Source organism: Hippocampus bargibanti, linkage group LG02 (genome assembly GCF_051943395.1).
Source record: "Hippocampus bargibanti isolate YZ-2025 linkage group LG02, ASM5194339v1, whole genome shotgun sequence".
NCBI lineage: Eukaryota > Metazoa > Chordata > Actinopteri > Syngnathiformes > Syngnathidae > Hippocampus > Hippocampus bargibanti.
The window spans coordinates 27,647,486-27,673,013 of record NC_142735.1 but is presented as its reverse complement, the minus strand read 5'-3'; the positions used below and the strand labels follow the sequence as shown (position 1 = coordinate 27,673,013).

Sequence of the window (25,528 nt, the reverse complement as noted above, 5' to 3'; positions counted from 1 at the left end):
GGCGTTATTTAGTCGATGCTTTCACATGACTAATGACGCCGAAATTGTCACGTGCAAGTTGACAGCTAGGGCGGCGCCGCCGCTCGCGACACTTCAATTTCATTTCATTTCAACGAGTCGCTGAAGCTTTACACTGTAAAGCTACAGTAATTTTATTTTTTGTGTCTTCTCGGGCTGAACACGAGCCTGTGGTGGTTTTTTTCGGTCCCATAATAGTAAAATTATCTGCAAAAAGCTCCTCGGAGGCGATCGACGTGTGAATTCAGAGAGAGGGGCGTGGAAAGGTGCGCCAGCTGGAGCGCTGTTCGTCGTGTGCTTCCACCGAAGATCCGAAGATCACTTCGCCAGCCGGGGTGGGTGTGTATTGCGAAAAGTAGTGGGTATTTCAAGGTTTAATTTTCATGAATTTGACGTTCATAAGACGAAAAGTTCATAAGATAAGGTGTTCGTAAGCTGAGGTCTCACTGTGTTCCAGATTGAAAGAGAGGAAAACTGTTCATTTTTTGATACATTGCCAGAATGTTGGGCTAGGACATTGCTAGCGCCCAATAGAAAACCGTATTGACCAACTAGCCATCATTTTCAATTTTTGGCTCAACGATTAGAAATGGAAAAATTGCCGTTTTTTGCTCGTATTTGTAGTCAGTATCTCAAAAAAAAAAAGAACAAAATTTGTTTATTTCTGAAAATTATCAGGACAAAATATATACAGTATAAAAAAAAAAATGCATTTTATTTTGGTAATCTCTAAAAATTACTTTTGCTCAATTTCGCCATAATTGTCAGTTTTTGACTCAATGATTAGAAATGGAAAATTTGCTGGATTTTGCTTGTTTTTGTATATAAAAAATGTTTATTTCTGAAAACTTCATGGGCAAAATATATATATATATATAAATCTCTTAAAATGACTTTGCTAGGTGATTTTGCCATCATTTTACATTTTTGGCACAATGATTAGAAGTGTTTTTTTTCTTGTTTTTGTATTTAGTGTCTCAAAAAAACTCATCTATTTCTGAAAATTTTAAGGGTAAAAAATATATACATAACGGCTTTTCATTTCAAATATCTCTTCAAGTTACTTTGCTTGGTGGAATTTTTCTCCTGTTTTCGCCATAATTTTCAATTTTTGGCACAAGAAATGGAACATTTTGTGGGTTTTTGTATTTAGTGTCTCAAAAAATAATTTATTTCTGAGAATTTTAAGGGCAAATTATATATAAAACGGCGTTTCACTTCGGTAATCATTTGAAATTACAAGGGGGAATTTTTTTCTCAATTTCTCCATAATTTTCCATTTTTGGCACAATGATCAGAAACTGAAAATATGGCGTTTTTTTTGCTTGTTACTGTATTTTGTGACTGCCACAAAATTGTTTATTTCTGAAAAATTTAAGGCCAGAATTTTTCACGAAAACCCCAAAGGAACATAAAAGTTCATAAATGGAAGATTGATAATCTCTGGAAATTACAGTAAAGTCTCGTTATATCGATATTCAAGGGAGTCCGAAAAAATATCGATATAACCGGGACTATCGATATATCCGACCATGTTTACATGTAATTTTCTCCGTGCGTGCATAGAAATAGTATCGATATAACCGGGACTATCGATATATCCGATATCGATATAACGAGACTTTACTGTATATTTATTATTGTTTTGTGATCAACTCTATTAAGCCCTGTCATATTTTTGAGCTCATAAAAATTTGGAAAATACACCACACATTATTCTATTCTATTCTATTCTACTATTTTTGTGTTTGACATCAAACATGAAAAGTTTTTTATAAATAAAATAAGATATAAAATAAGATAAGATAAAATAAGATAAGATAAATGAAAAAAAATAAGAAATTTTTATATATGGAAAATGTTTTCAAACTTGTAATTGATTGAAGGTGCGCCTTATAATGCAGTGTGCCTTATAGTGTGGAAAAATACGGTGCATCTGCGTCAGAGGGTGACTGTTGGGTAACCCGATCCTACCTGGTCGCCCTCATTCTCCAAAAGCGTCTCTAGCTCCTTGCGCAGCACCAAAGGGCTTAGGTATGGCACCGACACAGGCTTGGGGTTGGGCTTTTTGGTCGCCATTTCATCCTGTTGGTCAGTCACAGTTCACTTGAGAAGTTACGTGACACGTCTGGGAGGGGGGCTTTGAGGACATCTTTTTTCTACCGACCGACACCTCGCGGAGACTGCCGGGGAGGCTGGTGGTGGAGATGCCGTGACCAGGTCTCAAAGGGTAGTCCAGGCCCCGTAGGGTACCGCCCACGCTGTTGCTGCGCGTCAGCGACGTGCCGCTGCATCTTTTGGCCTGGTGCTCCAGTAAACCCAGCGGGTCAGATTGCGCCGGCTCTGGAACCAAACTGCAAACAGAATGTTGCCATTGTTGAGTTTTGGTCAATAAAAAGAAATTAATGGAACAAATATTGATCTGAATTTATCCGTTGACCTTTTCTGTGTTCCAGGACTGTCAGGGAGGGTCTCAGTAGGTTCTCCCGGAGTGAAATCGTTGTGATGTTGCGTCTTCAGGTCACTCGCAGCGGTTGGTTGGCCGCTGCTGGAACTGTGAATACTGTCTCCAGAAGCGCTGGGATTCATGTAGAACCTGCAGAGAGAACTTCAAAAAATCATTAACGGTGAAAGGTTAAAAAATAAAATAAAAATGGGAGTTGCATTCCTATCCAGATCCGACTAGTGCTGTCAGATAAAACGTACAAGTACATTATTTTGTCTTCACTTTTAAAACAATAAGTGCGACTTATAGCTATCTGGGTAGCTAGCTATCTATGTAGCTGGCTATTTATTAGCTATATGGCTATCTAGCTAGTTAGCTAACTGTCTAGCTGGCTATTTATTAGTTATTTGTTAGCTAGCTAGCTTTCTATCTATTTGAATTACTTCTGGGTTGAGTGAACGCTGGCGCGTGTGGCTGCCGTTGCTCACCTGCATAAAAACCGATCCTGCGACTGTAAAGTGACCTTGAGAGTTTTGAAAGGCGTTTATAAATGAAATGTATTATTATTATTATTGTTGGGGACATTTATTTTATCTTGAATGGCACTTTTGGTCTAGCAGTACGCTCTAGCAGTGCGCTCGTAGAACAACTCCAGAGTACGAGTAAAAGTCTAACCCGTGACATTTTTTTCCAACTTTTGTCCTACAAGTCTTTCATCATCTTTTTGCTATCAGCTATCTGGCTGGCTATCTATTAGCTTGCTAGCTTTCTATCTATTTGAGTTACTTCTGGGTTGAGTGAACGCTGGCGCATGTGGCTGCCGCTGCTCACCCACAGAAAAACTGATCCTGTGACTGAAAAGTGACCTTGAGAGTTTTGAATGGCTCTTAGGAATTAAATGTATTATTATTGTTATTATGGTTCAAAGTTATTGTTTTACAGAATGTGCCAATTCACGCTAAACCTCAATTGGGAGTGACAAACAGCTCGAAACAAGCACACCGTGCCTCCTATTTGGAAAACAGGAACTAACAAATACTTGTGTTTCTTAATAAGTTTTTATGTTTTTTTCATATGCTAGAGTTCATTTAGCTGGCTATCTATTTGCTTATAAATGAAATGTATTATTATTATTGCGATCTATTTGCTATCTATTAGCTGTCTATTAGCTATCTATTTGCTAACTGCTGTTATATAGATAGTTGTCTAGCTGTCTATTGGCTATCTATTAGCTAGCTAGATTTCTATCTATTTGAGTTACTTCGGGGTTGAGTGAACGCTGGTGCTGCTCACCCGCATAAAAACCGATCCTGCAATTGTAAAGTGACCTTGAGAGTTTTGGAAGGCGCTTATAAATGAAATGTATTGTTATTATTATTATTACCCGGTCGTCGTGCGCAAGTCATGAAACTCGATATGCAGCAGGGGAAGGAAGGCGGCGCGGCAGAAAGGACAATTTGTATTGAGGTTGGAGTCGTTAGCTGTCCATCCCGCCATGATTTCTTCATCGTACACCAGCGCTTCGCAAGAACGACACTGCGAGCAGCTGGACATCAGCACCTGCGATGAGTTGGAGGAGATCAAACAGATAAAGAATCCGCCAGGTAGACGGCAAATGGTTTTCTGTTTCGCTTTTTGACCTCCAGAGCGTAGTTTTGGAAGATACTGGAGGAGGAGGCATGGTGCAAAGAGCCTTTTTCGGAGTCGGCGGCCCTTCCTGCTCGCCCGGGGGTTGCATCTACAGAAGAATGCAATAATTGGAATAAGTTCTGAACATTAGATGAATCAGATTCGAGTCAGGTGCATGGTCAAGGACTGTTATTTTTTTTAATTTGTGTGATTTAATTTTTGAATGGCACCTCTTATAAACCAAAACGGTGTCATTTAATCGCTCCGCTGTTGATCGGAAAGCCATTTCAGGCTTCTTTTAGAACTTTTCAACTATGACATAACATCGGGAAGAAGTTGCTCAAAACATATTCCAAGGTGTAACAGCTCTTCGGAAACGTTGGGAGCTTACGTGTGTGTTGCGTCCCTCGGCCCGTGTCGCTGCTGCCGCTGCTGCTGCCGATGCTGGTGCAGCTCTGGTTGAGACCGTTGGCCGCCAAACCCGGGACGGCGCCACTCTCCAGGTCGTCCTCCACGTCCTGCCCGGTCAACATGTGTTCGTCCAAGGTGGCGGGGAAGCCTCCACCAATTGGACCCTGTTCTTCCTGCAGTGGGGGGGGGGGGGGGGGGGGGGGGGGGGGGGGGGGGGGGGGGGGGGGGGGGGGGGGGGGGGGGGGGGGGGGGGGGGCGCAACCAAGAACAATTAATGAACCCGGTTAAGAAAGCTGTCAGTGTCGTATGTATCGTACTCGTCCACCACAGTGATGTCGCGGATTTCTAAAAGTAAAATGTTTTTATTATTTGAAGTGGATTTTATCCTCAGAACTATTTTTGTGTTGTGACTCGTCAGTCAGTTCTTAAAAAAATATACAGTGAGACCTCGGCTCTCCGAACCAACTTAATTGGTTCCCAGAAAGTTTGTGTAAGGCAAAAAGTGTGTATTTCAAATATTAATTTCCCAAAGGAAACCATTAAAATGAGAATAATCCATTCCCAGGTCCCCATAAAACATAATTTTCAACTAAATAACCCTTAAAACTAAAAAAAATATACCTTATTTTATGTATAATAAATATGCTATGGTATTAGGTAAACAGTTTGTATGCCAACATTATATCCTTGCGAATTTAACATTCGTAAGGCGAAAAGTTAGCTAAAGTGTTCGTGAGCCCAGGTATCACTGTACTGCATATATTACAGGCTTATGAATGCTTTAGCTAATGAACTTTTTGCCTTACAAACATTACATTCGCGTATATATATATATATATATATATATATATATATATATATATATATATATATATATATATATATATACAGTAAAGTCTCGTTATATCGATATTCAAGGGAGTCCGAAAAAATATCGATATAACCGGGACTATCGATATATCCGACCCTGTTTGCATGTAATTTTCTCCGTGCGTGCATAGAAATACAGTAAAGTCTCGTTATATCGATATCGGATATATCGATAGTCCCGGTTATATCGATACTATTTCTATGCACGCACGGAGAAAATTACATGCAAACAGGGTCGGATATATCGATAGTCCCGGTTATATCGATATTTTTTCGGACTCCCTTGAATATCGATATAACGAGACTTTACTGTAGTATCGATATAACCGGGACTATCGATATATCCGATATCGATATAACGAGACTTTACTGTATATATATATATATATATATATATATATATATATATATATATATATATATATATATATATATATATATATATATATATATATATGGGACATCCACTATATACAGTAAAGTCTCGTTATATCGATATTCAAGGGAATCCGAAAAAATATCGATATAACCGGGACTATCGATATATCCGACCCTGTTTGCATGTAATTTTCTCCGTGCGTGCATAGAAATAGTATCGATATAACCGGGACTATCGTTATATCCGATATCGATATAACGAGACTTTACTGTATATATATTTTTGGGACATCCACTATATATATATATATATATATATATATATATATATATATATATATATATATATATATATATATATATATATATATATATATATATATATATATATATATATCAGTGACGTGCAGTCAGTGGAGGCAGGGGAGGCAGTGCCTCACCTGTCATCATGGAAAGCTCTCATGGAAATATCAAATGAAAAAATAAATTAAACAGTTATATGTATTTAGTGATTTGTACTTTAAAGTTCTTGTCCATTTAACTTCACCGTTTTAGGATTTTTTTCAAAATCGCTGAATTTTCACATTTACGTTCAAATACTAAGTAGAGACGAGCAGTGAGGCACCAGCCGGCTGATCCTCACCACGGATTGCGCAATGACTATGCGAACTACGTTGGCTTGCTCTGCAGTGAGACCGCATTGCTGTCCTTCTGCATATCGCTATTAAAGCGTTCAAACACTTTTAGTATATGAACTAAATTTCTACAGTTTAGCTGGTGTATATAATGTAGAGTCATTGTACATTATAAACACTGTACAACAGTGTTTATTTTGTTTTATTTTTATCAAAACGCTGTGCGTAGGTGAGGCAAACAGTTCTCCCGCCTCATGACAGGCAGGGGGCGCTTGTGATTCCAGAGATACTTCTTACTCCACGTCTGCAGAATAATAGAATTAGAGACAGAAAGCTACAGTAAACAGTTAGCAAGTAAAGTGCAACCCTGCAGTCATTTTTTCGTGTTGCTTGGCCTCACTTTCAGAATGGAGGATTACATATCTAAATTGAAAGAATTTTCTAAACTGGACTTTCAATCGAAGCAAGAGATAATAATTAAAGGAAGACCAACACCGCAGCTAAAAGGTTTGCTTCAGACAACGGGACAGAATAATCGCTCTTTTCAGGCGGACTGGTACACACGAAAAGGCTGGCTGTGCAAGAAACCGCCTTTTCTGCTTTTCCTGCCTTCTGTTCTCAACTTGTGACAATGTCTGGACTCAAATGGGATATTGCGACCTGAAAAATTTCCAACGGAGCCTCATCAAAAATGAGCGAAGACTCAACACCAGCATCCACAATGCTAAGGTAAAGGAGAACCGGGAGATTTTAAAAGATCTCATCAATGCCACCTGCTTCCTTGCCAAACAACAGCTGGCATTTCGTGGAAATCAGAATCAGAATCAGAATACCTTTATTCGTCCCGCAATGGGGAAATGATGAAAGTAAATGCTCTGCTCATCGTGGCAACTATGTTGAACTATTACATGCTTTCGCTCAGAAAGATGACCGGCTAGCGAGTCATTTTGGGACATCCACTATATTTTCTAGCCTGTGAAACAAAATACAGAACGATTTAATTGAAGCAGTTGGTGATGTCATTAGAAATGACATTAAAAAGGAGATCGGTGCAGCCCCATTTGTTGCTGTAGAAGTAGATGAGATTGTCATTCTCAGCACTGAAAACATACAGTCGGAACAGGACTGATCAAGGACGACTTTCTTCACTGGCAGTGATCTCCGTTGAGACGGAGAGACTTTTAAAACTGAAGAAAGATAAGGAAGGCTTCTACAAATAAAGTTATCGATGCCTTTCTTCAGAAGGAGCGGCGCATGGACTAAAGGTAACACGATAAAAACGTTTTTTTTAATTGTTTTTTTCTATGCTACAGTTTGTATATATAAAGAATGCTGACATGAAATTTTAAACAAAATACGTTAACTGTTGCCAATCAAATGGTGAATAAACTACTCTGTAGAGTTCATATGTTTGTAAATCTGACTATGATGACGTCAGTGCCTCACCAGCCATGAACCTCACCGCACGTCACTGATATACTACGCTATATATGGCTTCATGCCAAAAAAAAAAAAGAGTACGACGGATGCAGTGTTTGCTTTAAGAATGCAGATAGAGAAGTACAGAGAAGGTCAGAAGGAATAGAATTGTGTCTTTGTAGATCTGGAGAAAGCGTACGACAGGATGCCCAGAGAAGAGCTGAGGCATTGCATGAGGAAGTCTGCAGTGACAGAAAAGTATGTCAGAGCGGTGCAAGACATGTATCATGACTGTCAGACAGTTGTGAGGTGTGCTGTCGGTGTGACGGAGGAATTTAAGGTGGAGGTGGGACTCCACCAGGGGTCAGCTCTGAGCCCCTTCTTATTTGCTATGGTGATGGACAGGCTGACAGACGATGTTAGACAAGAATCTCCTCGGACCATGATGTTTGCAGATGACATTGTGATCTGTAGCGAGAACGGGAAACAGGTGGTGGAGAAACTAGAGGTGTGGAGATATGCCCTGGAAAGGAGAGGAATGAAGATCAGTCGCAGCAAGACGGAATACATGTGTGTGATGAGAGGGATCCAAGTGCAAGGGTGATGCTACAGGGAGAAGAGATAAAGAAGGTGGAGGATTTTAAGTACTTGGGGTCAACTGTCCAGAGCAATGGAGAGTGTGGAAAAGAGGTGAAGAAGCGTGTCCAGGCAGGCTGGAGCGGCTGGAGAAAAATGTCAGGTGTGATGTGTGATAGGAGGCTTTCAGCTAGGATGAAAGGAAAAGTGTAAAAAACCGTGGTCAGATCAGCTATGATGTTTGGACTGGAGACAGTGCCACTGAAGAAAAGATAGGAAGTAGAGCTGGAGGTAGCAAAGCTCAAGATGTTGAGGTTTTCTTTGGGAGTGACCAGGTTGGATAGGATCAGGAATGAGTACATTAGAGGGACAACTCATATTCGAGGCTTTGGAGAGAAAGTCAGAGAGGCCAGACTGAGATGGTTTGGACATGTCCAGAGGAGAGAGAGCGACTATATCGGGAGAAGGATGCTGAGCCTGGAACTGCCAGGCAGGAGACCGAGAGGAAGACTGAAGAGGAGTTTTATGGATGTGGTCAAAGAGGACATAAATTTAGCTGGTGTGAGAGAAGAGGGTGCACAAAACCGGGTTAGATGGAGGACATTGATTCGCTGTGGTGGCCCCTGAAGGGAAAAGAAAGCCGAAAGGAAAAGAAGACTGACAACAAATATTGTGGCCAGATCTTGGCTATTCACCCCCCACGGCTGCTCATCATCTGTATTGCCATAAAAAAAGAAAAAAATAGCTGGCTTTGTTGACCAGGAGTAAAGTTCTCACCTCGTCATCCGAGTACGAGTAAGCGGTGGCGACGGCCACCCACATTTTGCTGGCCACGTTGGCCGCCTGCTTCATTCCGGATTTGAGCACGTCGATTTTGGGGCCCGAAAGCAGGTTGTCCATCTTGATGGTGGAAATGGAGTTGATGACCGAGCCCAGCGAGCCTCCCTGAGGGGACTTGATGAGCGGCGACAGGGACGACGACGATTTGACGGCGCCCCGGCTGACAGTGGCCTTGGTTTTGGTGGTCTTAGCCGCAAACGTTTTGGAGCGGGTGACGGCGGCGGGACTGCGTTTGGGGGCATCGGCTGTGGGTGGGGGCGGGGCTGGCGAGGGAAGACTGGACCTCCGCTCCAGGGACGGGTTGGCGTCCGGGTGGGCCTCTTTGAGCTCCATACTGGTGGATTTGCCGCCCAGGGGACTTCGCAGGCTCATATACATTTCGATTTCCTCCGCCAGGTTGCGGGAGAGCGCGGGGGGTGTTGTGCGAGGGGCTTCCTGGCTCGTCACGGAGGTTGACTGCTGGTTCTCCGACGCTAGCAGGGAAAGCGGGTCTGAGCCTGCTTCCACGTCCGCCCTTTCCAGTGTGGCGGCGCGCACCGCTGACTCCTCCTCGTTGGTTTCGCCGCGTTTCTTTGCGGGCTTCTCCGCAGCCACCCCATCCCTCACCACGTCTTTCTCTTCCTTAGTCGTTAGCGTCCCCAAAATCAGTCCCTGAAAGTCTTCAGGCTCCTCCTCCAAATCTTTGAACAGCGCTCTGGACGCACCGCCTGGGCTGTTTGCCGGCTGTCCAGCCGAAAGTGCGGCGGCCAGGATGCGGGCGTCTGCACCGAGTTGGGTGGTCAACTGGTCCACGCATTTCTCTGAGAGCATCCCGGCTCGCGTTTCCGAGCTGAAACTTCGGCTGCGTTCCGCAAAGGCTTTCTTACGATGCTTCGGAGACCGATCGGCCGTGCCGGCGGCTTCGTCATCCTCTGGAAGGGACACATTGCTCACCTTGCTGTGCCGCCGAAACAGCTTTCCTTTCGCTGTGGAAGATTCCAGAAACGCAGATGAGTATCCCTCCTCACGGTGCAACCTTGTGGCACCACCTTCCCTCTTACCCGATTCGTTGCCGCCGTCCAAGCTCCCGGTGGCCAACTTCACAATACTGGGGCCAGACGCGTGCGAGTCGATGGGACTGCAAGGCGCTGCCGTGGCGGCGCCGTGATCCATCGAACCAGCCACGTCACTTCCTGGTTTAGAGGTACCCACCCATTAATTGCAAATCAAGCACGACCAGTGCAATGAAAAATTCAGCTTTTATTTCCTTCCACCATGTTTTGATTTTGTTATAAATAATTATAATTTTTAATTCAGTTGTGTTTTTAGAGGAAATTTGTTCACTTTTATTTTTTTTAAATGCTTCATTTTAGTTGTTTTTTTAAATACGGAGTATTTGTTGATGTGCAAAATAAATAAATACATAAATAACTAAATAAATACAGTGATACATCGGCTTACGAATGCTTTAGCTTATGAACTTTTCACCTTACGAACATTAAATTTGCAGAGAATATAATCTTGCATACGAACGGGTTTTTGGCGGACAAACCAAACCACAAAGCGCCATGGTGGCTGGCGAACTAGTTTTCGGCAAATGAACACCAAACCACACGGTGGAACAGCGCCACGGTGGCTGGCGGACTAGTTTCCCACACCCCCTTTCTTTGACTGCAGATGTGGTTTGTTATCGAGTGGAGTATTTTTTGCTATTATGGGACCGAAAAAGACCCCACCACAGGCTAGTGTTAAGCCTAAGAAGACACTCAAGAAAATTACGGTCGAGCAGAAGAAGATCATCGAAAAACACGAACGAGGTGTGCGTTTGTATGACTTAGCGTCCCAGTACAAGTATGCTAAGTCGACCATTGCTAGGTGTGGCTAAGGGTGTTTCTGTGTTGACCAAACAACGGTCCCAGGCAATAGAAGAGGTTGAAAAACTTCTGTTGATCTGGATTAACGAAAAGCAGCTCGCAGGGGACCGTGTGAGTGAGTGTAATATCACCGAGAAAGCACGGCAACTTCACTCGGATATCATCAAGAGGCAACTACATCAACCACCATCACACAGGTAAATAAAACAACTTCATTATACAGTACAGTTTATTTCTTTAATTACAATACAATGGCACATTTATTATACATAAAATAAGGTATATTTTGTGTAGTTTTAAGGCTTATTTAGTAGAAAATTATGTTTTATGGGGACCTGGGAACGGATTATTCTAATTTTTAATGGTTTCTTATGGGAAATAAATGCTTGGCAGAGGAACTTTTCGCCTTCCACACACTTTCTGGGAACCAATTAAGTTCGTAAGCGGAGGTATCACTGTATAGCTAAATAAACACACAAACTACAAATACATAATAAATAAATAATAATAAATATACATATATAATAAATACACCAAAATAACTGACACACAAATAATTCATGTTAAAATAATTAATACTAAAATTAATAATTAATTATTAATATTAAAAAAATAAAATAAATAAAATAATTAAATAATAAACACACAAATAAAACATTAAATAAATTAAATGAATAAAAGAAACAGCGGGTCTTGTGCCAAAAAGTAAACAATAAACAAGTGCTTAAGCGTTGACAGGTCATGTATAACAGTGATTTTAATTGTTGTAAGTTTTGGCTATATTTTTGTTTTTATTCCATTTTCAATTTTATCTGTAGGTATGACATTACTTTGTCAGACAGAAAAACACAACCCAAACAATTTTCGGGATTTTTTTTGTCATGTTTGCTCATGGCAACCTGTTCTTTTTTTCTCACATTTTTTTTGTAGGAGCTGGGTGTTAAAACTAACTAACTAACTAACTAACTAACTAACTAACTAACTAACTAACTAACTAACTAACTAACTGACCAACCAAATAAATAAATAAATAAATAAATAAATCGCAGAAAAATATCATGTGACTGTAAAGTGTCCTTGAGAGTTTTGAAAGGCGCTTCTAAATGAAATGTATTATTATTATTATTATTATTATCATTATTATTATTATTATTATCAATGAATACGTGAATAAATAAATAAAAGAATAAAAAATGTCTCTATTTGAGCACAAGGTACCTTGCATTCTTTCTTTCCTTCCCAGGTCAGCCGAGTGCAGGTGGTCGGCAACGTCCTGATGCAGCTCATCCTTGGAACCGTAGCCCTGATCCGACTGGCTACCTGCTTGGTGGGGGGTGGGGGGTCAGATGTTTTAAGTATATCCCACTAAGGTGCAAGAGTGTCAGCTTTTGGACGAGGACTTTTGTTACCTTGCTTGCGTCCGGCGTCTCCCGCATGCAGGAGATGCTCCTGCACGTTGACATCCCCCGAACTATCGGCGCTGCAGCGGCTCAAGCGGTCCGAGGACACGCCCCCTAGGCGCCAAATGCAAGAATAAGCGCTTGACTGCGTATATGGCAGCTGGATTTTTGGCACCGACCTTTTTTCGATGCGGCCGATTTCTTTCCGGAGGACGAGCGGTTCAGCGCATACTTGAACTGGGCGACCCCCCGCAGGACGTTTCGAAGCTTGGTCCACATAAAGAGGCCGCTGCGGGTGCGGCTTGGCCAGGGGCTCTCCAAGGCGGCCTGGGAAGGAAGCGCAAATACGTTCAGGCTTCCGAGCGACGTCGCCGAATACAACGACAGATATCTCGCGGAGACCTTGTTGTAATATCCGTAGGTGATGGCGTTGGGGTGAACGCCGGCTTTCTTCATCTCCACCAGCACTCGCACGGCCATCACGGGAAGACCCCAAACACCGCAGAGTTGCATCACCACCCTGTAACACACCTGGGCAGAAAAAAATAAGTTTAGGCCGCAACATGCGCCTCCAAGTTGGCGAAATGCCGACTTAAGTGGACCCGAACCTCATCCAAGACCTCCACCTCGGTGGTCCTCATTTTCAAGAGGACGTTGTACGCTCGCTGCATGGCGCGGCTTTTGGATTTTGCTAAACGGACCGCGGCCGGCAGGCATATGAACCACAGGCTGTAGCAGTGGCTGAAAAGACAGCGGGCCCACAGCTGTGGGTCGCCGTAGAAACGCTTGGCCATTTTGTACGCCAGCTTGATCTCCTGGTGGGAAGTGGGAAGGGGTGGTTCGGGCGAGAGAGCGTGAGTTGGGAGAGGACGGCGAGGAGCGCCAAGGCAAGAGCGTTGACGACACCTGCTTGGTGCGCTTTGCCAGCAGGGCGGGACTGCTGGAGAGACTGGCGCCCGCCGCTCTGCTGCTGATGGCGGGACGAAGCTCCCGGGGGCGGTCAAAGAGTTCCATCTTAAGCCGGGGGAAACTTTTGTAACTGGACGGGGCGAAAAACAGGACGCAGGCATGCAAATGCAATATTTCAGGTTTTCGGGTTGTCTGCCTTTTTTTATTGATGGCTTACGTATATTTCGGGCGTGGCTCATGCCCGTCCTCGGCCGGAGGCTCGGGAGGCATCACGAAGACCGTGTGCTCGCTCTTCTGCGACTCGTCCAGTTCTAACAGTCGGGTGTCCTCTGACAATTCCCCCTCCACCTGCCAGATATATATATATATAATATATTGTTTATTTATATATATATATATTTTCCCCTTTGATATAAATATATAAATAAATATATATATATATATATATTATATATATATATATATATATATATATATATATATATATATATATATATATATATATATATATATATATATATATATATATATATATATATATATATATATATATATGTACATATTTTGTCCCTTTTTTTGGATGAAAAGTCTCCCCTTTGGGGGGAAACATAAATAAAAAGAAAAAATATATATCTCCCGAAAAAGGGGAAAAAGGGAAGTATAAACATATTTGCCCTTTTTTGGGGAAAATAAATAAAAAGAACATATAAAGAACATATCCAAAAAAACCTTTTGGGGGGAAAAAAAAATAAAATATAGAAAAGTAATGATTTATTTAGTCCCTTTTTACTATTTCCATGGGGAAAAAAACCTTTTTGGGGAATAAATTTTTTCGGAAATAATATAACGAGACTTTACTGTATATTATTTTTTATTTCATGTACAGTGGTACCTCGGTTCTCGACCATAATTCATTCCAGGATCCTGTTCGAAAAGCGATTTTTTTCGAACACCGAAACCACCTCTTTGCTCCTGTCACTTGACAGCGGGGGGCGGGGCTGCCTCTCCCGGCCGTTCTCCACCTGCTGTCAATTCTCTAATCACGGCCACCTGCTGTCAATTCTCTAATCACGGACACGGGGCATTTATACGGTTCGCGATCACCTCGCCAATGGCGGATGATTGACTCACCTTGCCACCGTACCTGGACTCTTCCATCGATGCGCGAATGTATCCGGTCCGAGGTATTTTCCCTGTGTCCCGTAAATTTATGTCATCTTCCGGGCGTCATTTTGCACCCTCGTGTGCCATTTGCTTTTTGGCGTAGTAAGCGGGTAACAAATCGCTACGAGCCACGTTGACTCCACTTTCTCAGCGGGTTTCAAAACTCTGAAGTACACTTTTCAGTCAGGGTGTAGTCCGAAGCATGCTTCTGATTGACTGCCGGTGCCGAGTATGCAAATTGTCAAACGTCCGTTTGGCAACTTGCGAGAGGATTTAACAAACATTATGTGTCATAATTTTTCGCGTCTTCGAAGGTTCGTTTGGCAATTTGCATACTCGGCACCGGCGGCCAATCAGAAGCCTGCTTTGGACTACACCCTGACTCAAAAGTGTACTTCAGAGTTTTGAAAGCCGCTGAGTAAGTGGAGTCCTCGTAGTGTTAATCAGGCAACACAACGCAAACGTTGGACGGCCGCACGCGACAACAGTTGGTCACAGAGAGAGCGATACACCCGTGCGCCGCTCACCTCCCCACCCTCGCGTACACACTCACGCGTCGTATTGGCGTTCGAACACCGATTGATGTTCGAACGCCGAAGCAAGAATATCTCGAATATTTTGTTCGAACAGCGACTTGTTCGAACTGTGAGGCGTTCGAGAACCGAGGTACCACTGTATTAGGTAAAGAGGGAAAAAAAGATTTCATACCAGAAGAGGCAATTACCTTGGTGCCCTTGTCGGTGATTTTATACGAAGGAAAGAGCTGTGAGAAGTTGAAAGACAGTAAAGGCAACAGGATGGATCAGAGAAAACTTTGGTTAGACTCCCAGCAGACAAAAGCGATGAATCAAACTAAATCGGGGTTAAAAAGTGTTGGTGTGTAAGGTCAGAAAAGGAGGAGTGGGAGTACGGGGGAGTACACGGATTGATGACTTGCAGTCACCTTCTCAACGCAGTCGTCAAAAAACGCCAAGCCGGTGTCTTTGTCGCTGACAAAAGTGCACTCCTCGATGAAGCGGATAAATATTTGCGTCTTGGTGAGCTGCGAGTAGAACTTCTGGTGGGCGCGGTCTTGGCTCTTGAGAAAGCCTGCAAAGGACCAATCAAATATGTCGTCCATCAGGGAAGGTGGAAGCAGAGAGCGAGTCGCGTCCCTATTTTAGACATTAATTTGGCCTCCACCAAACTGAAGAAGGCCTGTAGGAACCCTCATGGACCCAAGATTCACCCAGAAAACAGTCAAGTTTGATGGAGGAAAAATCATGGTTTGAGGCTACATCCAGTATGGGGTTGTGCGAGAGATCTGCAGAGTGGATGGCAACATCAACAGCCTGAAGTATCAAGAAATTCTTTCTGCCCATTACATCCCAAACCGCAAGAGAGGGCAAATTCTACTGTAGGATGGTGCTCCTTCTCATACTTCAGCCTCCACATCAAAGTTCCTGAAAGCAAAGAAGGTCAAGGCGCTCCAGGATTGGCCAGCCCAGTCACCAGACGTGAACGTTATTGAACATGTCTGGGGTCAGATGAATGAGGGTTGGAAGATGAAACCGAAGAATCTTGATGAACTCTGGGAGTTCTGCAAGACTGCTTTCTTTGCCATTACAGATGACTTCATCAATAAGTTCATTGAGTCATTGCCAGGACGTATGGATGCAGTCCTCCAACATCACGGGAGTCATACACAATATTAATTCTTTTTCTAAGGCATCATGACTTTATGTTCTGACGTTATTGGAGCATATTTGTGTCTTCAAAATTAAATTTATGTATCATTTCTACATTATTTTTGTATGCGACAAGACTTTTGTCCAAGCAAAATCTGACCTTTCTGTCCTAATTAAATGATAAAACTCAATGAATGATACTAAACTTTATTTTGGTCTAATAAGCATAATCTTGAGGGCTTTGCCCTTCATATAAGCCATTTCTGATACTACATGTAAAGTTATTATTTGTTGTTCATACAACTTGGATAAGCGACAAGACTTTTGTCAGGGACTGTATATGTGTATGAGAGAGAGATATTTTTGTTTGATACGAGTCATTCATTATTCTAATTTATCATTCCGCATCATTTTGTATTTTCACCAGCAATTTTTGATCCGATTCAATATAGCTTTTCCACTTTTTAAATGTGATTTTCCATTCCGCATTCCAACATTCATACGCAATATTTTTTGATTTATTTTTTTTGGTCCGCTTTACCCTGCAGATCGTAAAGGGAGTCGGCGGCCGTGGCCTTCTTGGACGGCGCCTGCGTGATGGGCTTCAGGTAGGAACGGTAGCCCTTCAAAATGGAGGCCATGAAACGCAGGAAGGCCTCCTGGATCTCCATTTCTACTCCCGTCCTCTTTTTGTGCCAAGTGAAGTCGGCCTCGATGGGCGTCACGTCCACCGCCGAGTCCGTCTGCGCCGTTTGACGGACTGAAACTGAAACAAGTTGAGCAAAGGCAGTCTGAGGGGGGAGGGAGTTGCTTTGGGGTCCCTGTGTGTGTACCTGTGGCCATCTGATGGTGCAAGCTGCTCAGGGAGTTGACCAAACTCTTGCAGGGCTTCTTGGGGAGGTTCTTCCAGTTGTTGTGCTTCTTCTCATCTGACCTGCGAGTCACCGGGAAGACATTTTACCGACTGTGTGTGTGTGTGTTCGTGTTGGAGAAGGAGAAAGTGGCAACGTACAAGTAGATGGTGTTGGTGTCCAGGTCTACGCAGACCACGTCTGGCGGCGGGTCGTAAAGGTCAAAGTAGCGGGAGTCCACGCCTACAATGAAAGGACACGGGGCATTGAGGACCCCCGCCAGGGACAGCGGGCACAGGGGGATGTAGGGACACTGCCACTGGAAGGGGAAGATCATCTGAGGAGGGAAGAGCAATCAGGTATTTAATGTTTTTTTTTCTTTGGGGTGGGAGGGGTTTCGCACCGTGCGTATGACATCATGAACAGTTTTAAAACACAAAATGTTAGAAAAATACCTAGTGATTGATCACGATGAGGTTTCACATTTTTCAACGTCTCCGTTTTTGGTCCAGCAACTACCCCCCCACCCCCACATGAGCCTCTTGTCCCCTGGTAACCAAACGCGACGTCACTCACCGCCACGACAGCTTCCGCCACGCCGGTGAGCACCGCCGGCCTGAGCGAGTGCAGAAGAATTTTGTTCTCCAGCAGGACAAAGTGCAGCAATGTGCCACAGTTTTCGGAGCCCAGATTCATCAAGAGGGTGCCGTAATCTGCGCCGCTGTGGAAGGGGGAAAGAGCACACAGGTGACTTGCGTTGCATTTATATGAGAATCTGAAGGATTTTATTTTGAAAAATAACCGGATTTTCTGTTTGATTCAACTACAAAAGATATCCGAATAATAATAATAATAATAATAATAATAATGATGATGCATTTAATTTCTAAGCACCCTTCAAAATTCTCAAGGACAAATTGCGGCCCGGGGTCCAAATGCGGCCTGGGGTCAATTTCTATCCGGCCCGCAACCTCCGTCATAAAATCAATAACATCTGTCCCACATGTAGAATGAATACATTTTCTGGGTAGCTAGGTATGTAGCTAGCTATCTATTAGCTATATGGCACATCTGGCTATCTATCTAGCTAGCTATAAGCTATCTATTGACTATCTATTAGCTGGCTGGCTAGATTTCAATCTATTTGAGTTCGTTCCGGGTTGAGTGAACGCTGGCGGATGTGGCTGCCGCTGTTCACCCACCGAAAAAATTATCCTGTGACTGTAAAGTGACATTGAGAGTTTTGAAAGTCGCTTATAAATTAAATGTATTATTATTATTATATAGCAGTAGCGCTCTTACTTGCGTGTGCTAAGTGCTGCCATCTAGAGGAAGTATAGTTGTTAGTATATGAGTCATTGACTGAAAGAGCTCCCGAATTTTCTACAATTTATTCGAAAAATGTTCTACATTGAAAAAAATCTAAAATGGCGACAATCAACAAAAGAATTATTACTTCTGTTCAAACATTAATAAAAGTGAATTTATGTGAATATTCAATTACAATTTTCAATGCTAATACAATTATGATCAATTGTTTCAAATGAGCCAAATCACATGATTAAGACAGCCGAAATTAAAAGAAAGCAAACGTGACACAGAGAATAGCTCGCTGAAATTTCTTTCAATTAATTGCTGTTATGTAAAAAGTACATCCGCCACGGATGCCCCTCCAACATTTTTAACACACCAAATTTGGTCCTGTTGGCAAAAACTTTGGACTTAAAACGTAAAATATAGCTATATGCGGTGGAATCTTTGTAAAATACGCTCAGTCGAAGTCATTTTACAAATTATGGACACAACTTGTCCGGAGACGTCAGTTGTCCTTTAAACATTACCATAGGACGTTCCTCGTGTCATGATTGGTGTTACCTGAGGGGTAAAGGTGTTGAAACGGGTTGGGAGAGCATCAACTTGTCATGTGCAGAGAGCTTTAAGGCAAAAATAACAGTGATTGGGTCAAAAGCGGGTACGCCATAAGTAAGGGAGTGTGAATCGATGTGGGGATAAAGAAGAGCTCACCTGGACAAGGATTCGAGGCCTATGCGGTGATGGAAAGGACACGTTGTGCATGAAGTGTGAAATATGTCTGTGAAGAGAAATCGAGAATCCAATCTGAAAGTGTGTTTATGTTTTACTTTGTTTTTTTTTTTTTTTTTTTTTTTTTTTGGGGGGGGGTGAAAAGGGCTTTACTTTTCAATAGGCAGTGGGTGGGGGCCCGAGACAGACAGCCTGTAGAGGAACATCAGGAATATACGGAAGGATTCAAAGAAGGGCCAACGGGACAGGAGGCAGATGCATTTGTTGGCCTTCAGCGAACGGTTGGGGACCATCTTCTTTTCCACAGTGGTCAGCAGGCCCAAGTGGATCTTCTGCTTCTCACTCAGCAGGTCCACCGGGTATGGCTCATAGAACTGGATGGCCGAACCGTACACCTGAGAGAGACGGAAACATTCATCAAACAGGTGGTCGGAGAAGAAAAACAGCACATTTTCGTAAAAAATGGCTCAAACCTATTTTAGATGGAGAATTTTTGTTTTTAGTTCATTGTTAAACTAAAAATGAAGTCTCTTGCTGAGGCAAAAAATTCATAATATTTTTTTTTTAAGCGACAGCAGGCTTGGCAAGTCCATTTCCAAGACTGGCAACGCTTGGTTCTCGGGACCTCGCGTTGTATCTGTTCGGCAGAACTGAGGCTACATATTGAGCTGGGAAGCATCAAGAGATAACATTTTTGAAAAGATTTGAAAACAAAGAATCGGATCTGAAAAAGAACTCTAAAATTAGTCAGTGAAGGATGACAGAGAAGGAGTTGTGCTCCCTCTTACGAGTACCAGTCAAGAGTTAAGCGGCAGCATTGTGGACCAACTGGAGATACTTGATGGCTCCAAAATCAAGCGGATTCCACAAATTTCAACAAAGAGCCAGCATGCTTGAATTAAGGGACTTTTTTTTTCGAACAAAGTTTCCTTGCATCTGAACAAATTTAATAAAAATATATTGAGCAGTGCAATAACAATAAAATTCACAGAGGGGTGTGCTCACTTTTGTTAACGAGCTCTTTTGACGCGGCTTCTTTGTCAATTAAATGGACAAGAATGTTGGACAAGAATGTTGTATTTATGTATGTATTGTAATTTTTTACATTTCAGATTAGGTTCAGCACAGTGTCATTTGCGAGAAATTTTATGTAAAATAAATAAATAAACAAATACATAAATAGATAAATAAATAAATAAATAAATGGATGAATAAATCAATAAATAAACCAAACACGAACAAATAAACAAACAAACAAATAAATAAACACACCACAAAAAAAAATAAACACCTACATACATAAATATATACATAGATAAATTGATGAATAAATACATAAATGAATCAATAAACCAAACATGAATAAATAAACAAATAAACAAACCACAAAAATGAATCAATAAACACAAATACATGAATGAATGAATGAATGAATGAATGAATGAATGAATGAATTAATCAATAAACCAAACGGGAAAAAATAAACCACAAAAACGAATCAATAAACACATAAATACATAAATAGATAAATAAATTAATGAATACATAAATACATCAATAAATAAACACAACACAAATAAATAAACAACTAAACAAACAAACAAACAAACCACAAACAAATGAATACATAAACACACATATACATGAATATATGAATAGATACATACATTAATGACGAAATAAATCAATAAATAAACCAAACATGAATAAATAAACAAATAAACAAACAATGAAATGAACAAGCCACAAAAATGAATAAATAAACACGTATATACACAAATATATCAATACATTAATCAATGAAGAAATAAACCAATAAATAAACCACAAAACACATGCATAAATAGCCACATAAATTTACACAGATAAAAATAAATAAATAGATAAATAAACCACAAAAAAATGAATACATAAACACGTACAAACACAAACATACAAATACATAAATAAAATAATGAATGAATAAATAAATCAATAAATAAACCAAAAATGAATAAATAAATAAAGAGACATAAAATTACACATAAATAAATAAATAACCAGCAGGCCTTTTTTTCCAAGTAGAAGTCAAGGTGACTCACTTTTTCACCAGAGCTGATGGTCAACACAAAGGTGGAGAAGACGGGCAGAGGGTCTCGGGTGTTTGGCGCCCAGCATTCGATCTTGGCGCCCATGGGCAAGCAGAAGAGAGGAACCCACTCCGACAGCGGGAAAGACTCGTAGTCCTCCTCCGGGTAGCGAAAGATCAAACCTGGAGAGAAGGACAAAGAGTTGCGCTCGTACGTGGGCAAGCGCAGGGGGTACATTTGACGAAGCTTTTGACTCACCTGCTTTGTACGTGATGGAATTGGACGCCGAGACGGACTTCTTGTAGCACAGAAACACGTTCGAGCCCCACTAAGAGACAAAAAAGATTTGATTTTTCTTCAAGTCCATCGTCATGTCATCGCAATCTTGCTTCATTTGTTTCGCCGAAAGTCAGGGTCTTCAAACGTCCGCGCGGGAACTAAGACGTTCAAAAACGAGGACCCACCATGCCGCAGTTGAGGTTCTTGTCCACCTTGCAGAAGGTGTGCGGCGGCGTCTCCCCCTTGCTGGTGACGATGACGCAGATGTCCGTCACCGCCAGGGAGTTTTGCGGCTGGACGGGCGGCGCGCGGCGAAAAGTGACAAAAATACGCTGCGAGGCGGCCGAGCTGTTGTTGACATTAGCGCAGCGGCCGTAGGGCGTGGCCTGGATGACCTCGCAGCCCTGGATCAGTCGCTCCTTGCCCTCGTACAGAACTCTGAGCGGATTGGAAAAGGTGGACTCGTTAGCAACGTCGGGACAGATTCCGACGTTGGGGGTTGAAATCCCGTACCCGACGTCGATGAGCGGCGGTTTTCCTCGACTGCGCTTGTAGCACAGGAAGAGCTCGGGGCTCTTGAGGCTGCCGTGGTTGAGGTTGGCCGGCTGCCCCCCGGGGGTGCTGTCGATGCAGGTGAAGCCCTCGGGAACGGTCTCGCCCGCAGAGCGGTTGATGATGGCCAGGTCGCTGATGGGGCCTTTGGGACCGCTCCACTTGGCCTCGGAAAGGTCGTGCTCCAGCGGCGCCGACTTGTCCGTCAGGCCGGCCACCACGAAGTAGTCGGTTACGCGGTGACCTTTGTCCTCGATCATGGCTTTTAACGTAAGCCTGCAAAGGGGGAGCCATTTTGTTTTTGTTAGCCTGGCAGCATTGTGTCACGGTTTGCAAGGTGGTGATGGTGGGTGCGGATCCCAAAAAGCAGGCAGGAGAGAGCAGGAGGTTGTATTTGAGAAATTGTATAAAAATAAAGTCAGCAGGAACAAAATGTAAAACATCAAAATCATCGAAATGGAAAAAACACAAAGTATCAAAAGAAAACCAAGATTAAAAGTCCGCCAAGATTAAACAAACACATGCACTGCACACAATGCATGCAATTGCATCCAACAGCATACAATGTGTTCGACAGCATTCAATGACATTTCACAATTACCCGACACCGAATGGTCGTGCCAGGTGTCCTTTTGAGTGTGACTGATTGGAAACGACCGGCGCCTGTGCAGGTGGGGCCGACAGCGCCACCTGTTGGTCGCCAACCAGATCATGACACATTGTTGCTTTACGCAGATTCGCCGTCATCGAGGTCATCGTGATGGGCAAAGCTCAAATCAAGACCATTGAGCTTGTTTTGATGGTTGGTTGAATTACTTGTTGTTTTTCTTTCCTGTTTACAAAACAATACATATTACATCTCAAAACCCACCTATTTAAAATTGCATTTTCTGTGTAGCTCTTTCTCTTGTTTCTATTTGTAATTGTATTTTATTTATTGTATTCTATTTGTAATTGTATTTTATTTCTTATAGTACCTATGCTGGTCTGTGACTGTAAACTGTCCTTGAGACCTTTGAAAGGCGCTTAAAATGAAATGTATTATTATTATTATTATTATTATTATTATATTGATGTATATAGCGCTTTAACAACAGCTGAAGCTGAAGCAAACAGCTTAACATGGACAACTATCATATATGATATAAAAATAATATTAATAATAATAATAATACAACTCGTACGAGCGGACAGGAATGCAGGCAGCGGTAAGAAGCGGTAAGAAGAAAGGAGGGGGGAATTACTGTGTTTATAAATGACAAATGGTGCAACCCTGGGCACATCACGGTCAAAGAAAAACTCTGCACTCGCGACAATGAGCTGCTAGCCGTTAGCCTCGGGCCGCATTACCTGCCGCGGGAATTCTCACATGTCATAACCATTACGCCGTACATTCCCTCAACGGCAAATGTTGGCTGCAAACCCAGTTCCCCAACGCCTTGTTCATCATCTCAGGGGCCTTCAACCACGTTTCCCTGCAATCCTCCCTCCCAACATCCACATAATATGTAACCTGTGCCACCAGAGACCATAACATCTTGGACTTATGCGTACAAACCTTTCCCCCTGCCCCCTCTCAGAAGAGCAGACCACAATATGGTATATCTCCAGCCTGTGTACAAACCCACCAAGATGGTCCACAGAGGCTGAAGAAGCTCTTCGGGACTGCTTTGACTCAGCCAGGTGGGAGCTCTTCACTGAGATTCACGGGTAGGACATTGATTCACTCACCGACAGGTTGGACGTCAAATGCAACGAGGAGGCAGAAATCACAACTTGGAGCTGCTGCGCCACAATGAAATGAGCGCATCCAAACATGTCAATGGACCCTTCAGACCCAAGGTATGCTCAAAAATGCAGCTGAGGGTCGAAAATTCCAAACAACACCCCTACTCAGTGTAAATGGAGAGCGGATAGCGGTGCAGGGAAACATTTTTTTTTTGCATCATAAGTTCTGGAAACTAAACTTGACAGCGCATTTGAAAAGATTGCCTCCATTGACAGAGTTCACTTTTTCCAGCGGTGACTCAGCGCCGTGAGGAAGTCACTATTTCAATACCCCTGGATGTCGTGACACACTTGATTCCAATTTTGTTGGAGCCAGAATGCACACAATGAAACGAGAGCGCTTCAATCTTGAGGTGCAGCTTATCATGAGTTATTTATTCATTCAGGGATCAAAGTCGGCGCACCGCCCGTCCGAGTCAATGAATTGTTTGAGAGTCCAGCTTGCTGAAAATAAGCCTGGAATATGGAACATTCCTTACAGCTGCCTCACAACAATGTCAGGAAAAAGTGAATTGAGTGATAACATAAACCGTCACAACCATAACAACATATGTTCGCTTGTTAGCATTAAGCTAGCAGACATTCAACAGCATCCGTGCTAATTTTTGCTAGCCAGGAGCAATGTTCCCTCTAATTTTGCATGTGTCTGAGCAGACACATAAGGTCTCTGAGCACTCCGAGGACCACTGTGAGCAACATCAGATGTGTACACTGTGGCCTAACCTGAACGGCACGTATGGGCAGGGCGCATTCGCGCCGTTCTGCTCCGATTGGATGCGTAGCGTACGTGAACTGAACTGTACGGCATTATTGGCTGGACACCTGTCTCTCATTGAGTTACATTGCAAAATGGTACAAAATATATATGGTACAAAAAAATTGCCCAGAAGTGATATTAGCATGGAGTTAGCGGACTTTCGTTCCTCAAAATGACACGTTATGGTTTGCTTGATCATTATTGTAACAAAATACCAAGTCTTTTTGTACTTTTCTTCCTGAAAACTATCCACTTTGGTGATTTCAATAAAGTCTCCAAAGTGGAACGCTAACATAATTGAGGTCACCTTAAACTGAAACGTAATCAACACAAGTACACACGGGAAAATAGCTCAACAAAGCTTTTGCTAAAACTCCCGTGTGTTTTTATCATTATAAACAATGAAATGTTACAATAGATAATAACTCATTGATGTTGGAAGCGACATATTCTATTTGTTAACCAACCAGTAATACATTCTACTATTTGCTAGCATTAAGCTAAGCAGAAGTGTAAAATACTGTCAAACTACACTAAAGTCTCGTTATATCGATATCGGTTATATCGATAGTACTGCTTATTACGATACTATTTCTATGAACGCAAGGAGAAAATTTACATGCCGCAGGATCGGATATATCGATAGCCCAGTTATATCGATATTTTTTTCCGACTCCCGAGAATATCGATATAACAAGACTTTACTGTATATGTACTGAGTTCACTGTTACCATACAGTGATCTTATCTTTAAAAAAGGAAGAAAATATATTTTCAAACTGATTTGGCGCTACTTTATAATCAGAGATTAATGCACAGGCCGTTACATCTTCAAGGCTACGACAACTTTTGCTTGCGATTCAACTTTCCTTTCACAACAAAACCATTTGGACAGTAGGTAGCGTTCAGAATCTGAGCCTTGACTTTAACTTGCTCTTGAATGTCGACATGGTTGCGACCCAGATGAAAAAGAGA

The 25,528-nt window shown here is 42.3% G+C and overlaps 1 protein-coding gene across 4 annotated transcripts in view; it reads right to left on the bottom strand.

The window, feature by feature from the left end:
- The window catches only part of dennd4c (DENN domain containing 4C), a 40,155-nt gene that overhangs the window by 5,309 nt on the left and 9,318 nt on the right, over nt 1-25,528 (bottom strand). For 2 of the 4 annotated variants that reach the window (XM_088990646.1, XM_088990647.1), the window contains exons 2-29: nt 21,971-22,285; nt 21,643-21,895; nt 21,437-21,506; nt 21,191-21,360; nt 19,263-19,504; nt 19,092-19,158; nt 18,942-19,000; nt 17,643-17,787; nt 17,228-17,403; nt 17,049-17,149; nt 16,757-16,981; nt 15,492-15,637; nt 15,273-15,311; nt 13,602-13,732; nt 13,382-13,514; nt 13,084-13,290; nt 12,878-13,006; nt 12,655-12,802; nt 12,485-12,589; nt 12,294-12,398; nt 10,263-10,394; nt 9,160-10,187; nt 4,485-4,677; nt 4,105-4,202; nt 3,849-4,024; nt 2,459-2,614; nt 2,186-2,372; nt 1,993-2,103 (exon numbers count right to left, since the gene is read on the bottom strand). In XM_088990646.1, coding sequence (XP_088846772.1) covers nt 1,993-2,103; nt 2,186-2,372; nt 2,459-2,614; nt 3,849-4,024; nt 4,105-4,202; nt 4,485-4,677; nt 9,160-10,187; nt 10,263-10,394; nt 12,294-12,398; nt 12,485-12,589; nt 12,655-12,802; nt 12,878-13,006; nt 13,084-13,290; nt 13,382-13,514; nt 13,602-13,732; nt 15,273-15,311; nt 15,492-15,637; nt 16,757-16,981; nt 17,049-17,149; nt 17,228-17,403; nt 17,643-17,787; nt 18,942-19,000; nt 19,092-19,158; nt 19,263-19,504; nt 21,191-21,360; nt 21,437-21,506; nt 21,643-21,895; nt 21,971-22,269 — 5,031 coding nt within the window. In that variant the 5' untranslated portion in view covers nt 22,270-22,285. The remainder of the gene's footprint in view (nt 1-1,992; nt 2,104-2,185; nt 2,373-2,458; nt 2,615-3,848; nt 4,025-4,104; nt 4,203-4,484; nt 4,678-9,159; nt 10,188-10,262; nt 10,395-12,293; nt 12,399-12,484; nt 12,590-12,654; nt 12,803-12,877; nt 13,007-13,083; nt 13,291-13,381; nt 13,515-13,601; nt 13,733-15,272; nt 15,312-15,491; nt 15,638-16,756; nt 16,982-17,048; nt 17,150-17,227; nt 17,404-17,642; nt 17,788-18,941; nt 19,001-19,091; nt 19,159-19,262; nt 19,505-21,190; nt 21,361-21,436; nt 21,507-21,642; nt 21,896-21,970; nt 22,286-25,528) is intronic. The other 2 variants (XM_088990648.1, XM_088990649.1) reach the window with 2 other exon arrangements.